The sequence below is a fragment of the Vigna unguiculata genome, chromosome 5 (genome assembly GCF_004118075.2).
Source record: "Vigna unguiculata cultivar IT97K-499-35 chromosome 5, ASM411807v1, whole genome shotgun sequence".
Lineage (NCBI taxonomy): Eukaryota > Viridiplantae > Streptophyta > Magnoliopsida > Fabales > Fabaceae > Vigna > Vigna unguiculata.
In genome coordinates this window covers 41,304,977-41,323,569 of record NC_040283.1, presented here as the reverse complement: position 1 = coordinate 41,323,569, position 18,593 = coordinate 41,304,977, and the positions used below count along the sequence as shown (strand labels likewise).

Sequence of the window (18,593 nt, the reverse complement as noted above, 5' to 3'; positions counted from 1 at the left end):
CATCTTAAAAAATAGATACGAAACAAATACATCCGAAAGATCAAAGATGAGTATCATGACTAATTAAACCTTTCCTTTTCCTTCCATCAAGTCAGTTTTATACTACTATATTTTTTCTTGATACGAAAATATTTCTTTTCCAGAATTATATTATTACGTTGTGGTCGTGTAACACGTTCACTTGTGAACGCTGCTATATACTAGAGGAGAAAAGAGTCGAGATTTTCAGGTGAGAAGCCAAGAAAGTAGTAAACAAAGTCTTTGTCGTCACTGGTTGTGTTTCCCAGTCTTAGGTTTAAGTTGAAGATCACAGTCCAGGAAACCACAGAATTGGAAACAAAACATCTAAACACCTGCAAACATGGTGAGAACCCCTTGTTGCGACAAAGATGGACTCAAGAAAGGATCATGGACACAGGAGGAAGACAACAAGTTGATCGCTTATGTCACCAGGTATGGTCACTGGAATTGGCGCCTGCTCCCCAAGTTTGCAGGTACATTACTCTTCAATCCACTATGCTTGACCTAATGCTGAAATCTCAACAGTTTTTAAGCTCAAACTTCTCCTTGTATTTTCAACACTCACAAAACTATATCAATTACTCTTGAATCCACTGTTCTTCTTTTCTTCAGCGATTGTAAATTATACAAAAGAACATGGTTTCATCTGTAATTGCTTGTTCCAGGATATCTTATGTTAACATATTTACTCAAATAACAGTGTATGCATATACTCAAATATTTACTTTTGCATATACATAAATTCACACACAAAAGTAACATCTAGTCCATAATCCATCATCGGGACCTAATGGTGAAGTTATTTGAGTAATATTCAAGAGTTTTTGGGTTCACGAGTTTCAAACACACATACATACATTTATAGAAACACATACAGACTCAAAAATAACACCTCAGAGATTTTCTAAGTCATGCTGCAGTCGTTGTAGCTCTAACCATGTTGAGTTTTAGGTCTTGCAAGGTGTGGGAAGAGTTGCAGACTGAGATGGCTGAACTATCTAAGGCCAGATGTGAAAAGAGGGAATTTTAGTGACGAGGAAGAAGAAACCATTGTGAGACTTCACGAAAAGCTCGGTAATAGGTATGTATAAATTACTGGGCCTGGTACTACTGTTTCTTCTGAGTTTGCAGAACTCAGAATTCACTTTGGTCGCGTCAAAAGCTGAACACATTGTCATGAATCCGATTACACCATTCGCACTCGCATTGTAAGTTTATTATAGGATTCAATCTGCTGTTATATCATAAATTGAACTAGATAATTTCAAGATTTTAACTCTTCATCACTTCACTCACTCAATTTATGTATAATGGAGATACACCTAATATGTATATTAACCCGTAATCAATTAAAAATTTGTTTCTAAACTATCCCAAATTAGTCTTCATTCATATTAATTTGTATGTAAGATTTTATTAACCCTATATATTTTAAATTTATTATTTTTTTCAATAAAATTTCAATTGCTTTTCGAAAACATTTCAGTACTTAAGAATTTAAACTAACTTTTATAAGTATAAAATACAGTTTATTTATTATAATTTTATTTATATTACTTAGATACTAAATGTATTTTATAATTTCTTTTACAAAAACAAATATTATAATTTACTTCTTGTATATTAAAATAGTAAAAACTATTCTGAAGTCAAAAAGACGTTATTCCGTGTCTTGATTTGTTGCAATTTATATCTATGTTGAGATATAAAAGAAAAAAAAAAAGAAAGAGAAGAAGAAATCCTAGTATGCTATAAGAAAATCAAGCTGACCTCACACGTTTAACGTCACCCATTATTGTAGCCTACGATATAATAAAAATCGCATAGTTTAGTATTCTATAATAAGAATTATATATATATATATATATATATATATATATATATATATATATATAAAACTTTATGTTATCATATTAGTAAAAATAGTTTTATTATTCATCATATTAGTAAAAAAAATCACTGATATTTATAATGACCATTGAAAAAGACTAGTTTTGAGAACGATTTTTTATTGATGGATAATGTAAAAAATAGTTCAGTCACGATTAAGTGTGAATAATTGCTTCTTGTTCCTCTTAGTGTTGTTAGAGAACTTAATGTGATTCTCTACTTAGCCAATGAAATTATGAATTATGGCATAACTAAAACTTTTCAAACACTTCAACTATAGGGCTTGTTATCTTATAATATTTGCAAGAATATATGGATGGGCATAAAATAGACCGATCATAAGAGTTTGTGCTGAAAGAGAAGTGTTTATAGAATATTCAAATAATTAATAAAGCAAAATTTATTAGAATTGAATGGTAAGCAAAAAGGGAGACCAAAACTGTATGAAAACTAGTAGCAGAGGCAAAATTCTTTTCGAAATTAAGAGGATGAAAAGGACTGATAAAGCAATATTTGAATACATGTTATTGTGTGGTGTATTTGAACGGGGTCATTAATTTGGGTACGGAAATTATTATGTGGTGTTTGATATTAGTAATTTGGTGGTTGTGAAGGTGGTCAACAATTGCTGCTGAATTGCCAGGGAGGACTGATAACGAGATAAAAAACCACTGGCACACCGTCCTCAAGAAGCGATTTCAACAAAAACCTGTGGCCAAACGCGGAAATGAAAAAGAAGCCGCTATTTCCAAATCAATGGAGACCTTATACAGTGACCACAACACAACAAGTGATGCTTCTGCTGCTGCTGCTGCTTCTGCTGCAGCAGCAACCGCCACAAATCATCAAAGTTATGATGATCTTTCTGTCTTGGATGCATACACGGAGCCTGTGTCTGCAGATTTCTGGACAGAACCTTATTTACTTGACAACTCCTATGTCCCACCCGAGTCTGAACCTGTTTACCTCAGTCCTATGTACGATGTACAACTTTGGAACCAGAATGAGCTGTTCCTGCAGGAATGTGAGGGTTTTTTCCAATGGTGAGAACCTTTCCGTGCCACATGGGACTTCTAAGTTCTACCCTGCTTCTACTCTTTATGTGTGATTATGTGTGATTGTAACTATATTTGGTGTTTAGAATAAGAGAAGGAACAGTGGTGCGTAAATAGTTTTAGTTCAACATCTCCATCACTATAATTTAGATCCATGTACAGAGAGAGAGAGTTTGGGTTTGTCTTTGATATTGCACATGCTAAGATCTAAGTATAATGAGATCTTCATATCAACACTAGTAAGACCCGGAAGTTACTCTTTGTACCTTTCCGTTGGACCCAGCTCAGAGATTTTTCCCAATCTGTTAGTTATATGAAAAGAAAAATGTATCATAAATATTCAAGATGCTAAATAGAAAAAAAAATTATGAATATTATAGATGATATAATTTTGTATGTCATGTTTAATGAAACCGTCGTGTATTATAAAACGAAAAAAAAAAGAAGAGTCAATATTAGCTACTGTCAAAATCTAGTGGTATATATGTCCGTAGTAATATGGATATTTATTTACCTTTGGATTTATCTGGTATTAACATGATCTACGGACTGAAATCCATATATAAATTATGTGGTGACAAGATTTTTTCGATAAATTTTATTCGTAGTTTTTTATATTGAATTTAAAAAATATATATAACAATTTAAATATATGGATAGTAATAGTTTAATAATTATGCTTTAAGTCATCAATCATATATATGATATTTAAGAGTGAACAGTGTAAATTATAAATTCAACCAAAGGTACGGGTGAAGAAGACAAATGATAGACAAGTTTTAACGTCTGAATTTTGTTGGGATGCCAAAATTTTATTATGCTAAAAAGTCTTAATTATAAATATCATTTCTAATATATAATTGATGTTGCTTAAAGTGGCATAACATCCAATGGTTGTTTTCATGCATAAGGAAATAACATATTTCTCCTATTAGAAAATATATTTTACTTACAAATAATTGATATTGCGCAAAAGTATACCTGGTTATGTTTGAATATATTAAATCACATGTATAAATCAATGTTTTCATTTTTGTTTATGTAGCAAGTAAAAGTGAAAGTAATGTACTAAATGTTTAGATTTGTTAAACTGTGAAAGATGAAAGAAAATTTGTTTTGGATGGTTGAGTCACGTAGCGATAAATGATAGAAATGGTATTGAGAGGGTGAGTTATGACTAAACTTATGCCTTTAAATAAATTACAATTGAATATATTTGATGAAATGAAATTTTTATGTTAAGTTTGTATTAGAATAAAAATAATTTAATGTGTTTTTATCTCTTTAGCAGTTTGAGAATTAATTTTATATAATTAATGATATATGTAATTGGCATACAACATTTTAATGTGTGAGAATGCATTTAAATTGATAATGGTCAGGAAATATAGGATTTGGTAAATTTTATTTTAATGTGTGAGAATGCATTTAAATTGATGATGGTTAAGAAATATAGGATTTGGTAAATTTTACTTGGTTTGATGATAAGAGATTTGTGTTCGAGTAATTATTTTTAAGGAAAAATACGATTGTTTAATTTGTATTCAAGTATAATGAGAGAGATTTGTTACGTGAGACTATTAGATCGTACTCATCTTTTTTATTCACACTCTCATTCCTTAGTTCATGTGTTTCATCCAATGCATTTTTTCTTTTTCTTTTTTTGTTTATATTGTATTTTGTTAAAAATTGAGATCATGAATGCAAAACGTATTGTATTTTTAAAAATCATTGTTATAAATGTCGTTTAAATTGATGTAAATTAAAGTAATATTATTAGTATCGAACATATTTTGTTTTAAAATGTATTTAATTTCACATTTATTGATACAATTTGAAACTAATTTATATATATATATATATATATATATATATATATTTTTTTTTTTTGAAGTCACTTATACACATAATTAGGAGTGGCAATTAGGGTCCGACTCGTCAGGCAGGCTCGCGATAAAAACACGGGACGGGCCAGGGTAGTGAGCCTGCAAGCCCGTAGTGGCCCGACTCACATAAGCCCACATAAGCCAAATATTATGTATTTTTTAATGTTGTAAAATTTAAAGAATACATTGTGTATGTCATAATATGAATATGATGAAAATGTTGAATCATCAAACTCTCTAAAGTCTTTATTTAATTTTGTGAACGTCTTAAAGTTTCCTAATTTTTAAATATTGAAAATTTTATCATAAAAATTAAAAAAAAAATTAAAAAAAGCGAGCCAAATGCAAGACGGTCTGGGCCCACCCGCAATGTGCGGGCCGGCCCGCATTGCCATCCATATACATAACGTAAATCTAATATTATTAATCAATTAAGGTTAGCTTTTATTGATTTCCATGCCTTATTTTCTTATGATTATTTACGTATTTTCTTTTTCCATGAATTTTCCTACATATATATACTTACAACTTTTTCTCGTATACATATGTTCCTTATATTTTTATTGCCGTTTTCTTAAATACTTTTCAATTTTTTCTGTATATTTACAGTTTTATGTAACATTTATCTTTTATAACTTTTTAAAAAACAGTTAAATGTAAGTTTGAATTTGAAGAATTTTGTTTTGCCAGAGATTGTCTAGGAAACTATCAAAAGTATTTAAAACTATACAATTAATATTATATATTTAATAAAGTTAACTTAATAATCAACATTTTTTTAAGTAGATAAGGTAAAAGAAGATGAATTTATTTTTATTTATATATTTCATTACTTATTTCAATTTAAAATATATTTAAAGACAATTTTACAATATTTTATTTTACAGCAAGAGCCCTTACTAAAGTTGGAATAATATATTTTGAGCTCACAAAGGTACTATATTAAGGATGTCAATTTTCTTCTGTTTGAATGTATAAATTCATATAGATCCGTTCGTGACAAGTAGAGGGACTAAGAGCCACACATGCATGATATTTAAGTTTCTTGGAAAATGGAAACATAAGAACGAAAAAGAAAACACCATTTACATTCGTGTGGGTCCGAATAAAAGATTAAGAAAGAAAATTCAAAACTAAATCAAGCTGAACGATAAATGCTTCTGGTGTCCCCAAGTTGTGAATAATTAGTGAACCCATTTTTAACATTTTAATTATAAAATTATCAAATATGCTTAATTTAAAAACCGATTATATTTAACAAACTAACTATACAGCTCAGATGTTGTATAGGGTAGCCCAGTAATATCGATCCCATAAATGAATACATTTTGGTTTCAACAAGGGACAAATACATCTATGAACAATTCACTTCTAGTTTAGGGGTACAAATGTACATCTTAGTATATCTGAGTTTAGGAATATAGATGTAAATTCTCGTACATACAAAATCAGACATACAAACATGTACATTTGGATTCAGACATACATACAGATGTATAAGCTAAGAGATTTATCTTTACATTTACCTTTTACTCATACTCAAACTGAAAGTATCACTGACTCGAATATCGGAATGCATGTAAATATTTACTTACTCTCCAAAAACATCGTTAAGTAATAGTTCAAAAGAGAATCATACAAAGATGAGATGAAAGAGAATCTTGCAAAGACGAGACGAAGGATTGGAAACTTTTAAACAGTTTGATTCCATACAAAAGCATGAAATTCATAAGTTGATTAATTCTAGTTACTGTGATCGTCGTTATACATTAATTAATTAATTAATTTTATATATATATATATATATATATATATATATATATATATATATATATATATATATATATATATATATATATATATATATATATATATATATATATATATCGTTGGATATAAATGAATATATTTATAACTAAATTAGTATTGATGAAGATGTGAACATGTTTTATCTTTTAAAATTTCCTTCTTCGTTTTGAATAAAAAAAAGTTATAAATTGTTTTTACAATGGTCAAATACCAAACTCGTGTTCAACATTTTCGTTGCTTGAAAAAAAGAAGTCAAATAACATGTTTTTCATATTTTAAAAAATTGAAAATAAAAACTACAAAACCAACCGTCGGTTCAACTCTTCGTAAACACTAAACTCCTTAATTAACAGACAATACGATAAAACTTATAATAAAAAAATTATGATAAAGCCAGAAAAAAACTATTCGCATTTTCAAAGATAAACGATTACAAAACTAATTTGCGTACTATGTTTAGGTTTAAGTCATGCATTGAATTTTCAACCAATGGGAAATCAACAATTAAACATACAATAACAATTTAATCACTAGAATTTTAATGATTAATAAAATATATTTTTGAAATGGATAAAACAATAAAATATCACTAAGACAATAAATAATTAATAAATTACATGTCAAAGTTATAATAACAGATCGAATTGGTTGTTTCAATTAAAAAGAATAAAATAAATATTAAAATTAGATATTATTTAAACAGTTTAATCCTTCTGCTATAAATTTAATTGGTGTAATCCAACATCACTAAAAAAATTTAAACATGTACATTAAGATTACAAGGGATAGTTTCTTATGTAATATGAATAATAGTTAACTCTCCTCCTACATTCGTAGTTGTCTTGTTTAAAAGATAAAGATGGAAATATTTTTTCTCTTTTTATTTGTTTATTATTTCACTGTTAGTTAGTTTCGTACATGATAATGAAATAAATTAATTACCTTTTATTCATCTATAAGTACAATTTTCCAATTTATTAATTTAAAAAAATAATTGAATAAACTAAATCTAAAAATAAATAAAAATAGTTATTTTTAATCTCCATCATCTATTTTATTCTATATTAAAAAATTAGATTAATTAAGTCATAGTTGTGCTTATAATTAGTTTTCGTGTAGATAAAATTGCAAAATATATATATATATATATATAGTTTTTATTACTTGAATAAAAATCATGAAGTTTTTCAATATAATTTTATTTTACAATTAGCAATCACAAACAAATGAGATAAGGAGAGGTTTTATTATCTCATCTTGTTTTGAAAGTAAAGATTTACTTTTCTATCTAATTACGTGGATGTGGAGGTTGACAATAAAGTTTGAAAATGTGAAAATAATATTCTCAAAATTCATATATTTAATTGTTATTATTAATATCGAAAATCTTCGATTAGAAAATGGACACTTTTGAAGTTGTATTTGATATATAATATATTTTAAATAAGTTTTTATAATTTTATCTCTTTCACTTATTTGGATACTCTTATATTTGATATCGTTTTTCTGGTACAAGTCCCAAATAATTAATAGGAAACCCCTTATAATTATTTGAATCTTAATAAGTGGTTTTTTCTAATTCCGATTTTTAGTATCATGTTTGAAAATATATAAAAAGTAAATTTGTCTTGTTTTAATCTTCATGGATATCTTCCCTTTTATGACTTTAAAACAAATGAATCTATTAATTTATTTTTCATCCATAAACTTATCTAAACAAATATAAGACTAAAAATAATTTATCAAAATTTAATCAAAAATTAAGAGACGTAAAGATATATGTGTGTGTGTGTGTGAGTGTGTGTGTGTGTGTGTGTGTGTGTGCGCGTGTGTGTGCATGTGCGTGTGTGCGTGTGTGTGTGTGCGTGCGTGCGTGCGTGCGTGTGTGCGTGTGTGTGTGTGTGTGAAAATCAAGTCATAACTAAGGATGTTAACGGGGCGGGTAAGGTATGAGTAATAGCTCCCCCATACCTATCTGTTGGATAAGTATTTGCCCCGTATCCGTATCCATATCCGTCGGGTATCCGTTATGCGGGTACCCGTCTATTTTTTTTCATATCCGCGGGTATCCATGGGTACCCACGGATATTTACAAAAATATTTTAAAAAAATAAATATTTAACCATAATTAGTGCTTAAATCAACATGTTAACTTTCTCCGATTGATTTCTGAAAAACAAACAAATAAAAGATCATTAACAATTTATATTGTAGTTTATTTTTGAATGAAATATTAAAGAAATTACTAATTTCATCAATGTCCACATCTTGCAACATTGTATAAAGTTTCATGTTGTCCAATTTTCATCTATAAGAGCCTGAAAACATAAAAAGTTCATTAAAAGTTTCTAACCATCACTTTATTAAAATATCTAAGTAAAAGTGTTAATTTCATTACCTTCCATATTGGTCCATAACCAATCTTGGAGATACACCAATGCCTCCAGAGTATCTAGAAGTGATCTGCTCTGATGTGGGATAAGAATCCAACCACCTTTATTGAATGAAGACTCATAATGTTTTTTACTAATATATATATATATATATATATATGTTTAGTGGGTACGAGTATCCACGAGTACGGATACTATGATACCCGTACTCGTCCCGTTAACATGCGAGTATCAAAAATACTCGTACCCACGGGTAGCGGATATCTATTTTTAATATCTGTTTCCTACCCATTGCGGGTTTTATCCGCGGATACCCGTGGGTACGAATTTTTTTGACATCCCTAGTCAGAACTAAAAATATTTATGAAAAAAAAAAACATATAGTATATAAATTTTTCTTTTGTATTCAAACAAAAATAAATATACAAACAACTTATAAGATAAAAATAAAATATTAACTATTAAACTAATATTTCATTGTTAAGAGATAAGAGAGAGTTGTCTTATTTATGTTAAAAACGGAAGAAAACAAATGAAAAAAAATAAGAGAAAAAAAATGAAATTGGATCTAATTATTATTTTTTTTGTTTAAAAAAATAAAAGAAAACATGTGAGAGTAAAAAATAATAGAATATTAAAAATTAAAAGACAATAAAAAATATCTCATAAATTTTTTTATTTTTATTATATTTTATTATTTATTAATATTAAATATTATACTTTATAAAAAATAAAAATTTATCTAATTTATTTTCAATAATATATATTATATATAATTTTAAAACTTCTAAGATATATTCTTAAAAAAAAATATTTTGGGGGCCATGACCCACTAAACTAAGATCCGTTGTGTATAATTTATTTTGTCTTATTCTCATCCCTCCGCATAGGTGTCCATGTTTTCATTTGTTTGTTTATTATTTAATACCAATTAATTAATTTTTATAAAAATAAAATAAAAATTATAATAAAAAAATATTATAAAATATTTATTATAAAAAAATATTCTTATATAAAAAATATTCAATTTCAAATATTTAAAAATAAATTATAAAAAAAAATGAAACTATTTGTTTTTCTATTTCTAACCCTGGAACTAAATATAAAGCAGAACTATCCTTCTTCATTTAACTTTTAAACCCTCTCACCTAAAACTATAAAACAAGTCTTTAAAAATAATGTCACTAAAAGGAATGATCATCACAAACTATTTTATGATTATATTAAAATTAAATTTAAATTTACGAAATAACTAATTAAAACTAATTTAATTATTCATTATTAATCTTCATGTAAATAGAACATTAGGTAGTATTCATTTTATGGGCGAATTTTTATATAGGTCCATAAAAGGAATTTATAAAAATTATATTTAATGAATTTTTGTAAAATAAATCAAAATGAATAATTTTTTAAATAATTTTTCAATATAGGAAAATAAATGAATAATTTATTTTTTATTCAAGTAATTACAATTGAAAATGAAATTTATCTAATTTATCTATTTTGTCACCCTAATTTTGTGAATGTTGTGAGTTCTCTATGTTTTGAAGAAATGACGGTCAAGCAAGCATACCTCGTTCATGTTACCACCATTGTTGATGAGGTCCTCCTCTCTCCAATGAATTTTTGATTTGGAATGAATATTTGAGAATGAGAATGAGTTTTTACATAACAAAAAAAAGGTGTTTTTTTGTGATAAATTAAAACATAGTGATTTATGAATAACCACGAGTAGATGATTTAGTATATAAGATGACACACAGTAATTGATATTAAATCATAGATGGGTGATAAACTACAAAAGCGTAAGTAGACAACAACTAAAGATCTTATTTAGTTCAAAAATGTGTGACTTAAGCTTTAGACAATAGTTTGACAATGAGTTTTCAATTATGGAGTATGCAATCATGAGCTTTACTTATAAGGTGTTTTCTTCCTAAGTCACATAATTAGATTTTAAAAATATTGTGTAAAAATATTACAATATTATACCATAATATTGGTGTAAATGTTTTTTATAATTAAAATTATTTTTATCAACAAAATTAGAATGAATAAATTAATTAATTAACAGTAAAATTAAAAGAATAAAAAAATCAATAGTTAATAAAAATAAAAATTTTACATTAATAAAAAATTAGAATAGATATTTTTCTATAATTAAATTTTTTTTTAGTAATAAAATTTAAATGAATAAATTAATTAAATAACACTAAAGTTAAAAGAATAATGAAATATAAATAATTAATAGTAAAAGAAGGGTTATATTATAAAAACAAAATTGGGATAAATGTTTCTCTATAGTTAAAATTATTTTTATCAATGAAGTTTAAATAAGTGAATTAGTTAAATAACATAAAAATTAAAAAAGTTAAGAGTAGAAATTAATTATGCAAATAGGATTGCAAGTCGTAACGAAATTTTAATATACTAATTGTTCTCCTTGTGACATATGCAAGTCGTAAGTACAGGACGTCTTTGGCTTGGGTCAGCAAGAAAGAAATTGGAAACTCCACCATGCAAAATATTATGCATTTAACTCCTTACAACTTCACTTCCAAAATTTATTTCTTGAACCTTGGATGAATTTCGTGAGCATTTCTTGCAACCATCTTCGATTACAATATGGTGTGGTTCTGACTGTAAGGCATCAACAAGGGCCATGTAAATACTTTTGGTAACTATGACAAAAGTGTGACTAATAGGATTTATTATGTATTTTTACAATTTGAAATAAAAATCTCCACAAAATAACTATTTTTTGTAGTGTCAATTTGTTCACCCACCCTAATCAACATCTCACATTTCAGTCTTGTATTATATACAATGATTAAATTGAACAATACAACTGAAACCGTCAATTAATTGTGACAGAGATATTAAGTTGCGAGTTAATTGATATACAAAAAGAACATTATCAAGTTACAAACCACCATCTAAAATCAAGTTGTCCTTCTTTATAGTGGTATCATATTTCTCATTTGACAATCACACTTGTATGTTTATAATTTTTTTTACATTTATGAGAAATTTTTCTTTTTTGTCATATGATGTGAGACTCTAGTAGCACTAATACAAAGAATATAATTCTTACCATGAAAGTGAGCTATGATTTTGGAAATATTAAAAATATTAAGAAAATGTTATTGTTATACTATATAGTGATGTTAAATATTCATGTTGACCCACCTCTCTTTGATAAAACATGAGACAAACTACTATTGTTCTTTACCATAATCTCTTATGATTGTGAAAGAGTTCTCTAGAATTTTCTAAACTTTTGCTACCATGATAATTTTCTAGCAAGAAAGTTCATTCTTTTCCATTCATCAAGTTATCAATATAAATATGTATCACAAAACTCTCTTACACATTATGACAAAATTACACTCATTAAAAATAATCATCAAATAATATACCTAATAAGACTATAATTGTGCTCATAAATAGATTAAATAAAATAATATTCATCATGATAATATAATGTTTATATATATATATATATATATATATATATATATATATATATATATATATATATATATATATATATATATATATATTTAAACACATGTTAAAAATAAAAGTCTAAAAAATATATATAGTTTTATGTTTACACTGTAGTTAAAACTATAAAAGTTTTGAAATGTTACCCTAAAATTCTAGTAATAGTTTACTTTATGCTTAATTTATATTTTGGATTATGCATAATTCTTAATAAACTCAGCAACAAACGAATTACCTTTGAGTTTTAAAAGAACACGTAATTATGGAAAAAGACATGTCAATAAAATAAATTTCTATTTTTCTTCTAATACTATTTGCGTCATTAATTATGTTCTCAAATATTATTTTTAACTATAAATCAGAGATCCTAGACAAATCACGTCGTTTTTTTTCTGATAAAGATGTCTGTTTTTTACAACCTTTATTTTATTATTATTTTAATCTCATTTGTTCACACCTGATTCAAACATAAGAAAAAAAAAGGTTGAAATATTATCCAACAAAATGGACGTGGTTCAGTTTAGATCACCGGCCGCTATAATTGATTTTTTAAATATTGTGCAATAATTGCGATGCTAATCTCGCGTTATGTGTTTATATCTTATTATATTATCCTCTCTTATAATTATAATTATATTATTTGTATTTTTAGGTAATTTTTTTATATAAAAATAAAATAGATTAAATATGTTGCATTAAAGTTGTGTTATAATAAAAAATTATATCGATAGCACTACAATTTCTCATAAACAATCTATTTTAATAATAAAAATTGTTAGTTTCCAAATAATATAGATTCGAATTTATAAAGTAAAATGTTATTGGTTACTAAAATATTACGAATAAAGAATTATAAGTAATCGTTAAATTTGTTATTAATTAATTAGAAAATAATTTATAAATCAGTTTTTTTGTAAAAAAAAAATCTTGTTAATTTTTTTTGGTAGATAAAATTTTGTTAGATAAATTTTAGAAATCAATTTAGAGATCAATTACAATTTTTTATTCATAATAATGATTATTTTAGTAACTAATAATATAGTAACTATTAACTTTTGATCACGTGACTTATTTATTTTGTTTAATTACTATAAGAAAATCATTAAATAAAATTTAGACATTAAATTAATTAATTATTATATTGACTAAATTAGACACTATTTTATAAATAAAGTTATTAATTATTAATAATTATTTTAGATATATTTTTTTTTAATTTATGAAACTATTATATGAAAGAGCTATCTCCACTAATACCTTTTTCAGCATTTTTTTCATATTGTAATGCAAAAATATTATTAGCATAGAATACACAAACAAATTCATATACACAAAAAAAAAAGAAAAAATTCTTGTATATAAAATAAAATAAAGCTAATAACAGAGAAAATAAAAAAAAAGAAAATAATGCAAGAGTGAGAAGAAATAAGAGAGAAGGAGCAACTTTTATATGTGTAATAAACTTGTCCCCGTAGATATTACTCGAATCCGTCCCCGTTTTGATGGGGAATTTCCGCATTGACTGGGTATAGGTATGGGTATGGGTCCCCGACTTTTTCAATTGGATATGGGGATGGGTATGGGGATGTACATATCCCCGCCATATTACCCGTCCCCATTTAAATTATTAAAATATTCCTAATTAATTGAATAACCACACATATATATATATATATATATATATATATATATATATATTATTTTTTATTTATTCTAATTATTTGATTTGTCATTAATTTCAATTATATTTTTCATCTTATCATAACTTTTGTGTAATTATGTTAAAAATATGTATGTCAATTAAAATTTTTTATGTCTCACATTTGAATATTTCTATTATTTTTTAATATTTTTATTTAATGTATATTTTTCTTTCACATAAAAATATTTAATACTCACAAACATTTCGTTTACTAGGTAATATAAAAAAATCATTTACTTATTATTCTTATTATTAATTTTTGTTTCATTTGAATAAATTTTTTATTTCACTAAAACAATTTTTGTTATTTCTCAAAAGTATATATGTTTTGATATTTGAAAAGTTCTCTTAAATCTCTAAGATATTTTTCAACTTATCATACCCTTAATTATACATTTGTTTTTCTTTGTGCGATTTCTTTCAATAGTCTCTCAAATTGTTTGTGAACATTTATTAATTTTTTAATATTTTTATTTTTTGTTTATTTTCATTATGTAGAATACTATTTTGATATATTTATCTAATTATTTTTTATTTTTTAACTCATTATTAATCATACTGTAATTTTTTCACTATAATTGTATAAATAACTTTTATTTACTACAATATAAAAATTTAATGTAATTGTCATTAATATTTTTTTATCACCATCCAACATAATTGAAGTTCAAAAGATACAAGATCTATGTTAAAATTTTATTATTATGATTATTATTTGTTCTTTGTATCATTGTGATTAAGTAATGTATTATAACTTTTATTAATGTATAAAATAGAGATTCATTAGAATTTAAAAGATTGAAGTAAACAAACATTTAAAATATATTTTAATTTGAATATTTGTTTCCCTTTTATATTTTTTTAAAAATATTTTTAAATTTTATCTACCAGGTTTCATTAATGTTTGCAAATTTAATAAATGTGTTGGTTCTCATTAAATTTTATGTGGTATCATAGTCTAAGAAGTAAAAAATTATAATTTATTTTAAACTTTTATTATGATTATTATTTGTTCTTTATATCATTTTGATCAAATGATGTATTATAACTTTTATTAGTGTATAAAAAAGAGATTCATTAGAATTTAAAAGATTGAAGTAAACAAACATTTAAAATATATTTTAATTTGAAAATTTGTTTTTCGTTTATATTTTTAAAAAAATATTTTTAAATATTATCAACTATGTTTCATTAATGTTTATAAATTTAATAAATGTGTTGGTTCTCATGAAATTTTATTTGGTATTATAATCTAAAATGTAAACAATTATAATTTATTTTAAACTTTTATTATGATTATTATTTGTTCTTTGTATCATTTTGATCAAATGATGTATTATAACTTTTATTAGTGTATAAAAAAGAGATTTATTAGAATTAAAAAGATTGAAGTAAACAAACATTTAAAATATATTTTAATTTGAATATTTGTTTTTATTTTATATTTTTTTAAAAATATTTTTAAATTTTATCAATTATATTTCATTAATATTTGTAAATTTAATAATTGTTTTGGTTCTCATGAAATTTTATTTGGTATTATAATATAAAATATAAACAATTATAATTTATTTTAAAGTATTTGATATCGAAGAAACAACCATCATTCTAATATTGAATATTTGATAATATTATGTTTCCTTTATCATAATTTTTTTATTATTTTATAAAAAATAATTAAAATTAATATTGAAGTAGTAAGAAAATGGGTATGGGTATGAGTACGAGATTATACCCGTTACCCGGTGGGGATGGGGATAGGTCAAAAGTTTAATACCCGTTGGGTTTGGGTATGGACATGGAGATGAATTTTTTTTTACGGAGATGGGTATGTGATAGCGAAATCCGTGCCCTCCCCACTCCGTTGCCATCCCTTGTCTTCCTACTGATAGGAAGAATTTTATTTATACATTTTATATCCAAAATATAATACATAAAAGATACAAATCAATTAATTGATACAAATATTTAAACCTCATAAAAACTGAATTGCAGCAAATCAATAAATTATATCAATCATAGAAGTAGATTTATCAAATCAATAGAAGTGAATATCAGTGGCGGAAGAACGTTGTGACATAGGGAAGCCACGACTCCCTCAACCATTTTTTTTAATTTATTTAAAAAATAATATTTATATATCATTATTTTATTTATATTAATTGATTTTTATTTTATTTTATTTTCTATATATTTAAAAAATTATATTTATATATTATTACTTTATTTATATATTATTGTTTTATTTATATATTATTATCTTATTTATATTAATTTAGTTTGGAATATTTTTTTAAATTTAAAAATTATGTTTTTTTCTATTATAATTTCTTATACTTCTTTATTTAGTTTTTCTCTTGTGTGCCTCCATCTTTTTCTCTCGTTTTATTTTCATCTCAATTTTTACCGTCAATTCCTTATTGTTTTCAAAATCAAATTGCACTACGACAAAATTGAAGAGTTAATGAACATTTTGGACCGAACAATTTCTTCTTTTGAGTAAGTTCATTTCCCCCCCTTTTTTTTGAAGCAATTTGTTTCCCTCTTGTATGTGGCTTTTCTACGCTCTAGGCATATCTCTATCTGTTAGAGATCATAAAATCATGCTTTAATTGTTGATCAAACTCTTCTTTGTGTAGATAGAGTTATTTTAGGCTTTGAAGTTGTGTAAGAAAACAACAAGATTAGGAATTTACTCTAAGGTAAGGGAAGCTAATCATTTAGAAGTTATTAGTTTTCTTAAAATATTGAATATTGCTTTTAAGATTTAATTTGAGGTATTCATAATTTTATTTTTTTGTAAATAGGTGAGAGGTGACAAATTTATATTAGAAAAATTATGATAAAGAGTAAAATAATTGATTCTTTTTTCAAGAGGAAGGCTTGTGATGAAGATGAAAAAAATGCATCTACGTCATCTAAAATTGAGAAACTTCATGAGAATCCAAATATTGAAGAAAACGAAAAACAACTCTCTAAGATTTCTAAAATTACATATAATGAATTTGAAAATACTTTAGAACATGATCCGTGAAAGCGTCTTCAAATTTGGCAATACCCATCAAATCAAATTGATGAGGTACGAAGGGCTTATCTAAAATGGGGTCCATATCAAACGCATCTAGAAAATTATCCATTGTCTAGTAAAGATGATCATCCAAGAAGATTTCAGTACACATGGTTTAACTTATTTTCTTCATGGTTAGAGTATTCGCCATTAAAAGATGTTGCATATTGCTTACCGTGCTATCTTTTTAGTAAAAAATCAAGCGGACGACCTAGTTCATATGTTTTCATTATTACAGGTAATTGAGTTTATTTTCATTGAATTCTAATTAGAAATTTGAATAAAAAAATGATGTAAAGAAATTAATTTATTTTAATTAAAAATAATAATTTATATATAACAAATATAATTTGGCCTCCTAAGATTTTTGGTCAAGTTCCGCCACTGTCAGTGTAGATTATAAAATTTGTTTTTCTTCTTCTTCTTTTAGTGATTTTTAGTTTTTTTTTTTTTCAAATTTGGTTTCAGATATAAAAATATTCACAATTTAAATTAATTTGGTTCAAAAACATGGTACACACAAGAGCCTAAAGTCCAACGTCAATAATTACGCGATAATCGTAACATACTATTAAGAAATAATTTAATTAATTAAAATTAGAGTTTTTTAAAAATTTAGAAACTAGAAAAAAAGTACATGTGTGAAAGTTAATAAGCGAGGAAATCGTAAATGTGGAGGGCAATGAAGCATTGAGTTGGAGACCTGATTTTGTTCCGATCGATCGAAGTGACATGTATGCACAGTAGAGTCTTCTCCTTCATCATAATGAAGTTTGGAAGTCCAAATACAGCTAACGATGGTGAAATGTGAGCATCGACCATGTTGAGCTAGCCTGGTCCACCATATCCTAAAATGGAGAAGAGATTCATGTTTTCACGTCTTTCCCTCTTTGCATCGCTCTTTAGTTTCGATGGGGTGTTCGTGTGAAAATGAATGTACAAAGAAGAAAGCAAAAGAAGTTATTATAAGGTTGTTTGAAATATGAAAAATGAGTGAGTAGAAAGTTTTCTTTTTATTCTTTCTCCATGTTTAAAATTTTTATGACTATTTTGATATCTCCATGTTTAAAATTTTGATGACTATTTTGAGAGATGAATTTAACATAGAGATCTAGTGAGATATAGTTTCAACCTATTTTATAAATCTACATCATCTCTTCATTAGTTATTGCTTTTGTTAAATAAATGTCAAGTCGGTTTTTTAATTTTTTTAATTTTGTTCGTCTCAGTTTGATTCTAACTTTTTTTTTAATATGATTC

The 18,593-nt window shown here is 25.4% G+C and overlaps 1 protein-coding gene across 1 annotated transcript; it reads left to right on the top strand.

The window, feature by feature from the left end:
* The first annotated feature begins 361 nt into the window (after nucleotides 1-361).
* Nucleotides 362-3,332, top strand: LOC114186213 (transcription factor MYB30-like). The gene is made up of 3 exons (XM_028074255.1): nucleotides 362-494; nucleotides 973-1,102; nucleotides 2,526-3,332. Exons 1-3 carry the CDS (start codon nucleotides 362-364, stop codon nucleotides 2,956-2,958), a joined length of 696 nt encoding a protein of 231 aa, XP_027930056.1. The 3' UTR covers nucleotides 2,959-3,332.
* The last annotated feature ends 15,261 nt before the right edge of the window (nucleotides 3,333-18,593 follow it).

What these genes read in the sequence shown, in the direction of transcription:
- LOC114186213 (XM_028074255.1), top strand. Translation starts at nt 362, where the DNA reads ATGGTGAGAACCCCTTGTTGCGACAAAGATGGACTCAAGAAAGGATCA. An exon ending in CCTGCTCCCCAAGTTTGCAG is followed by an intron (nt 495 to 972) that starts GTACATTACTCT and finishes GTTGAGTTTTAG; the next exon opens with GTCTTGCAAGGTGTGGGAAG. An exon ending in CACGAAAAGCTCGGTAATAG is followed by an intron (nt 1,103 to 2,525) that starts GTATGTATAAAT and finishes GTGGTTGTGAAG; the next exon opens with GTGGTCAACAATTGCTGCTG.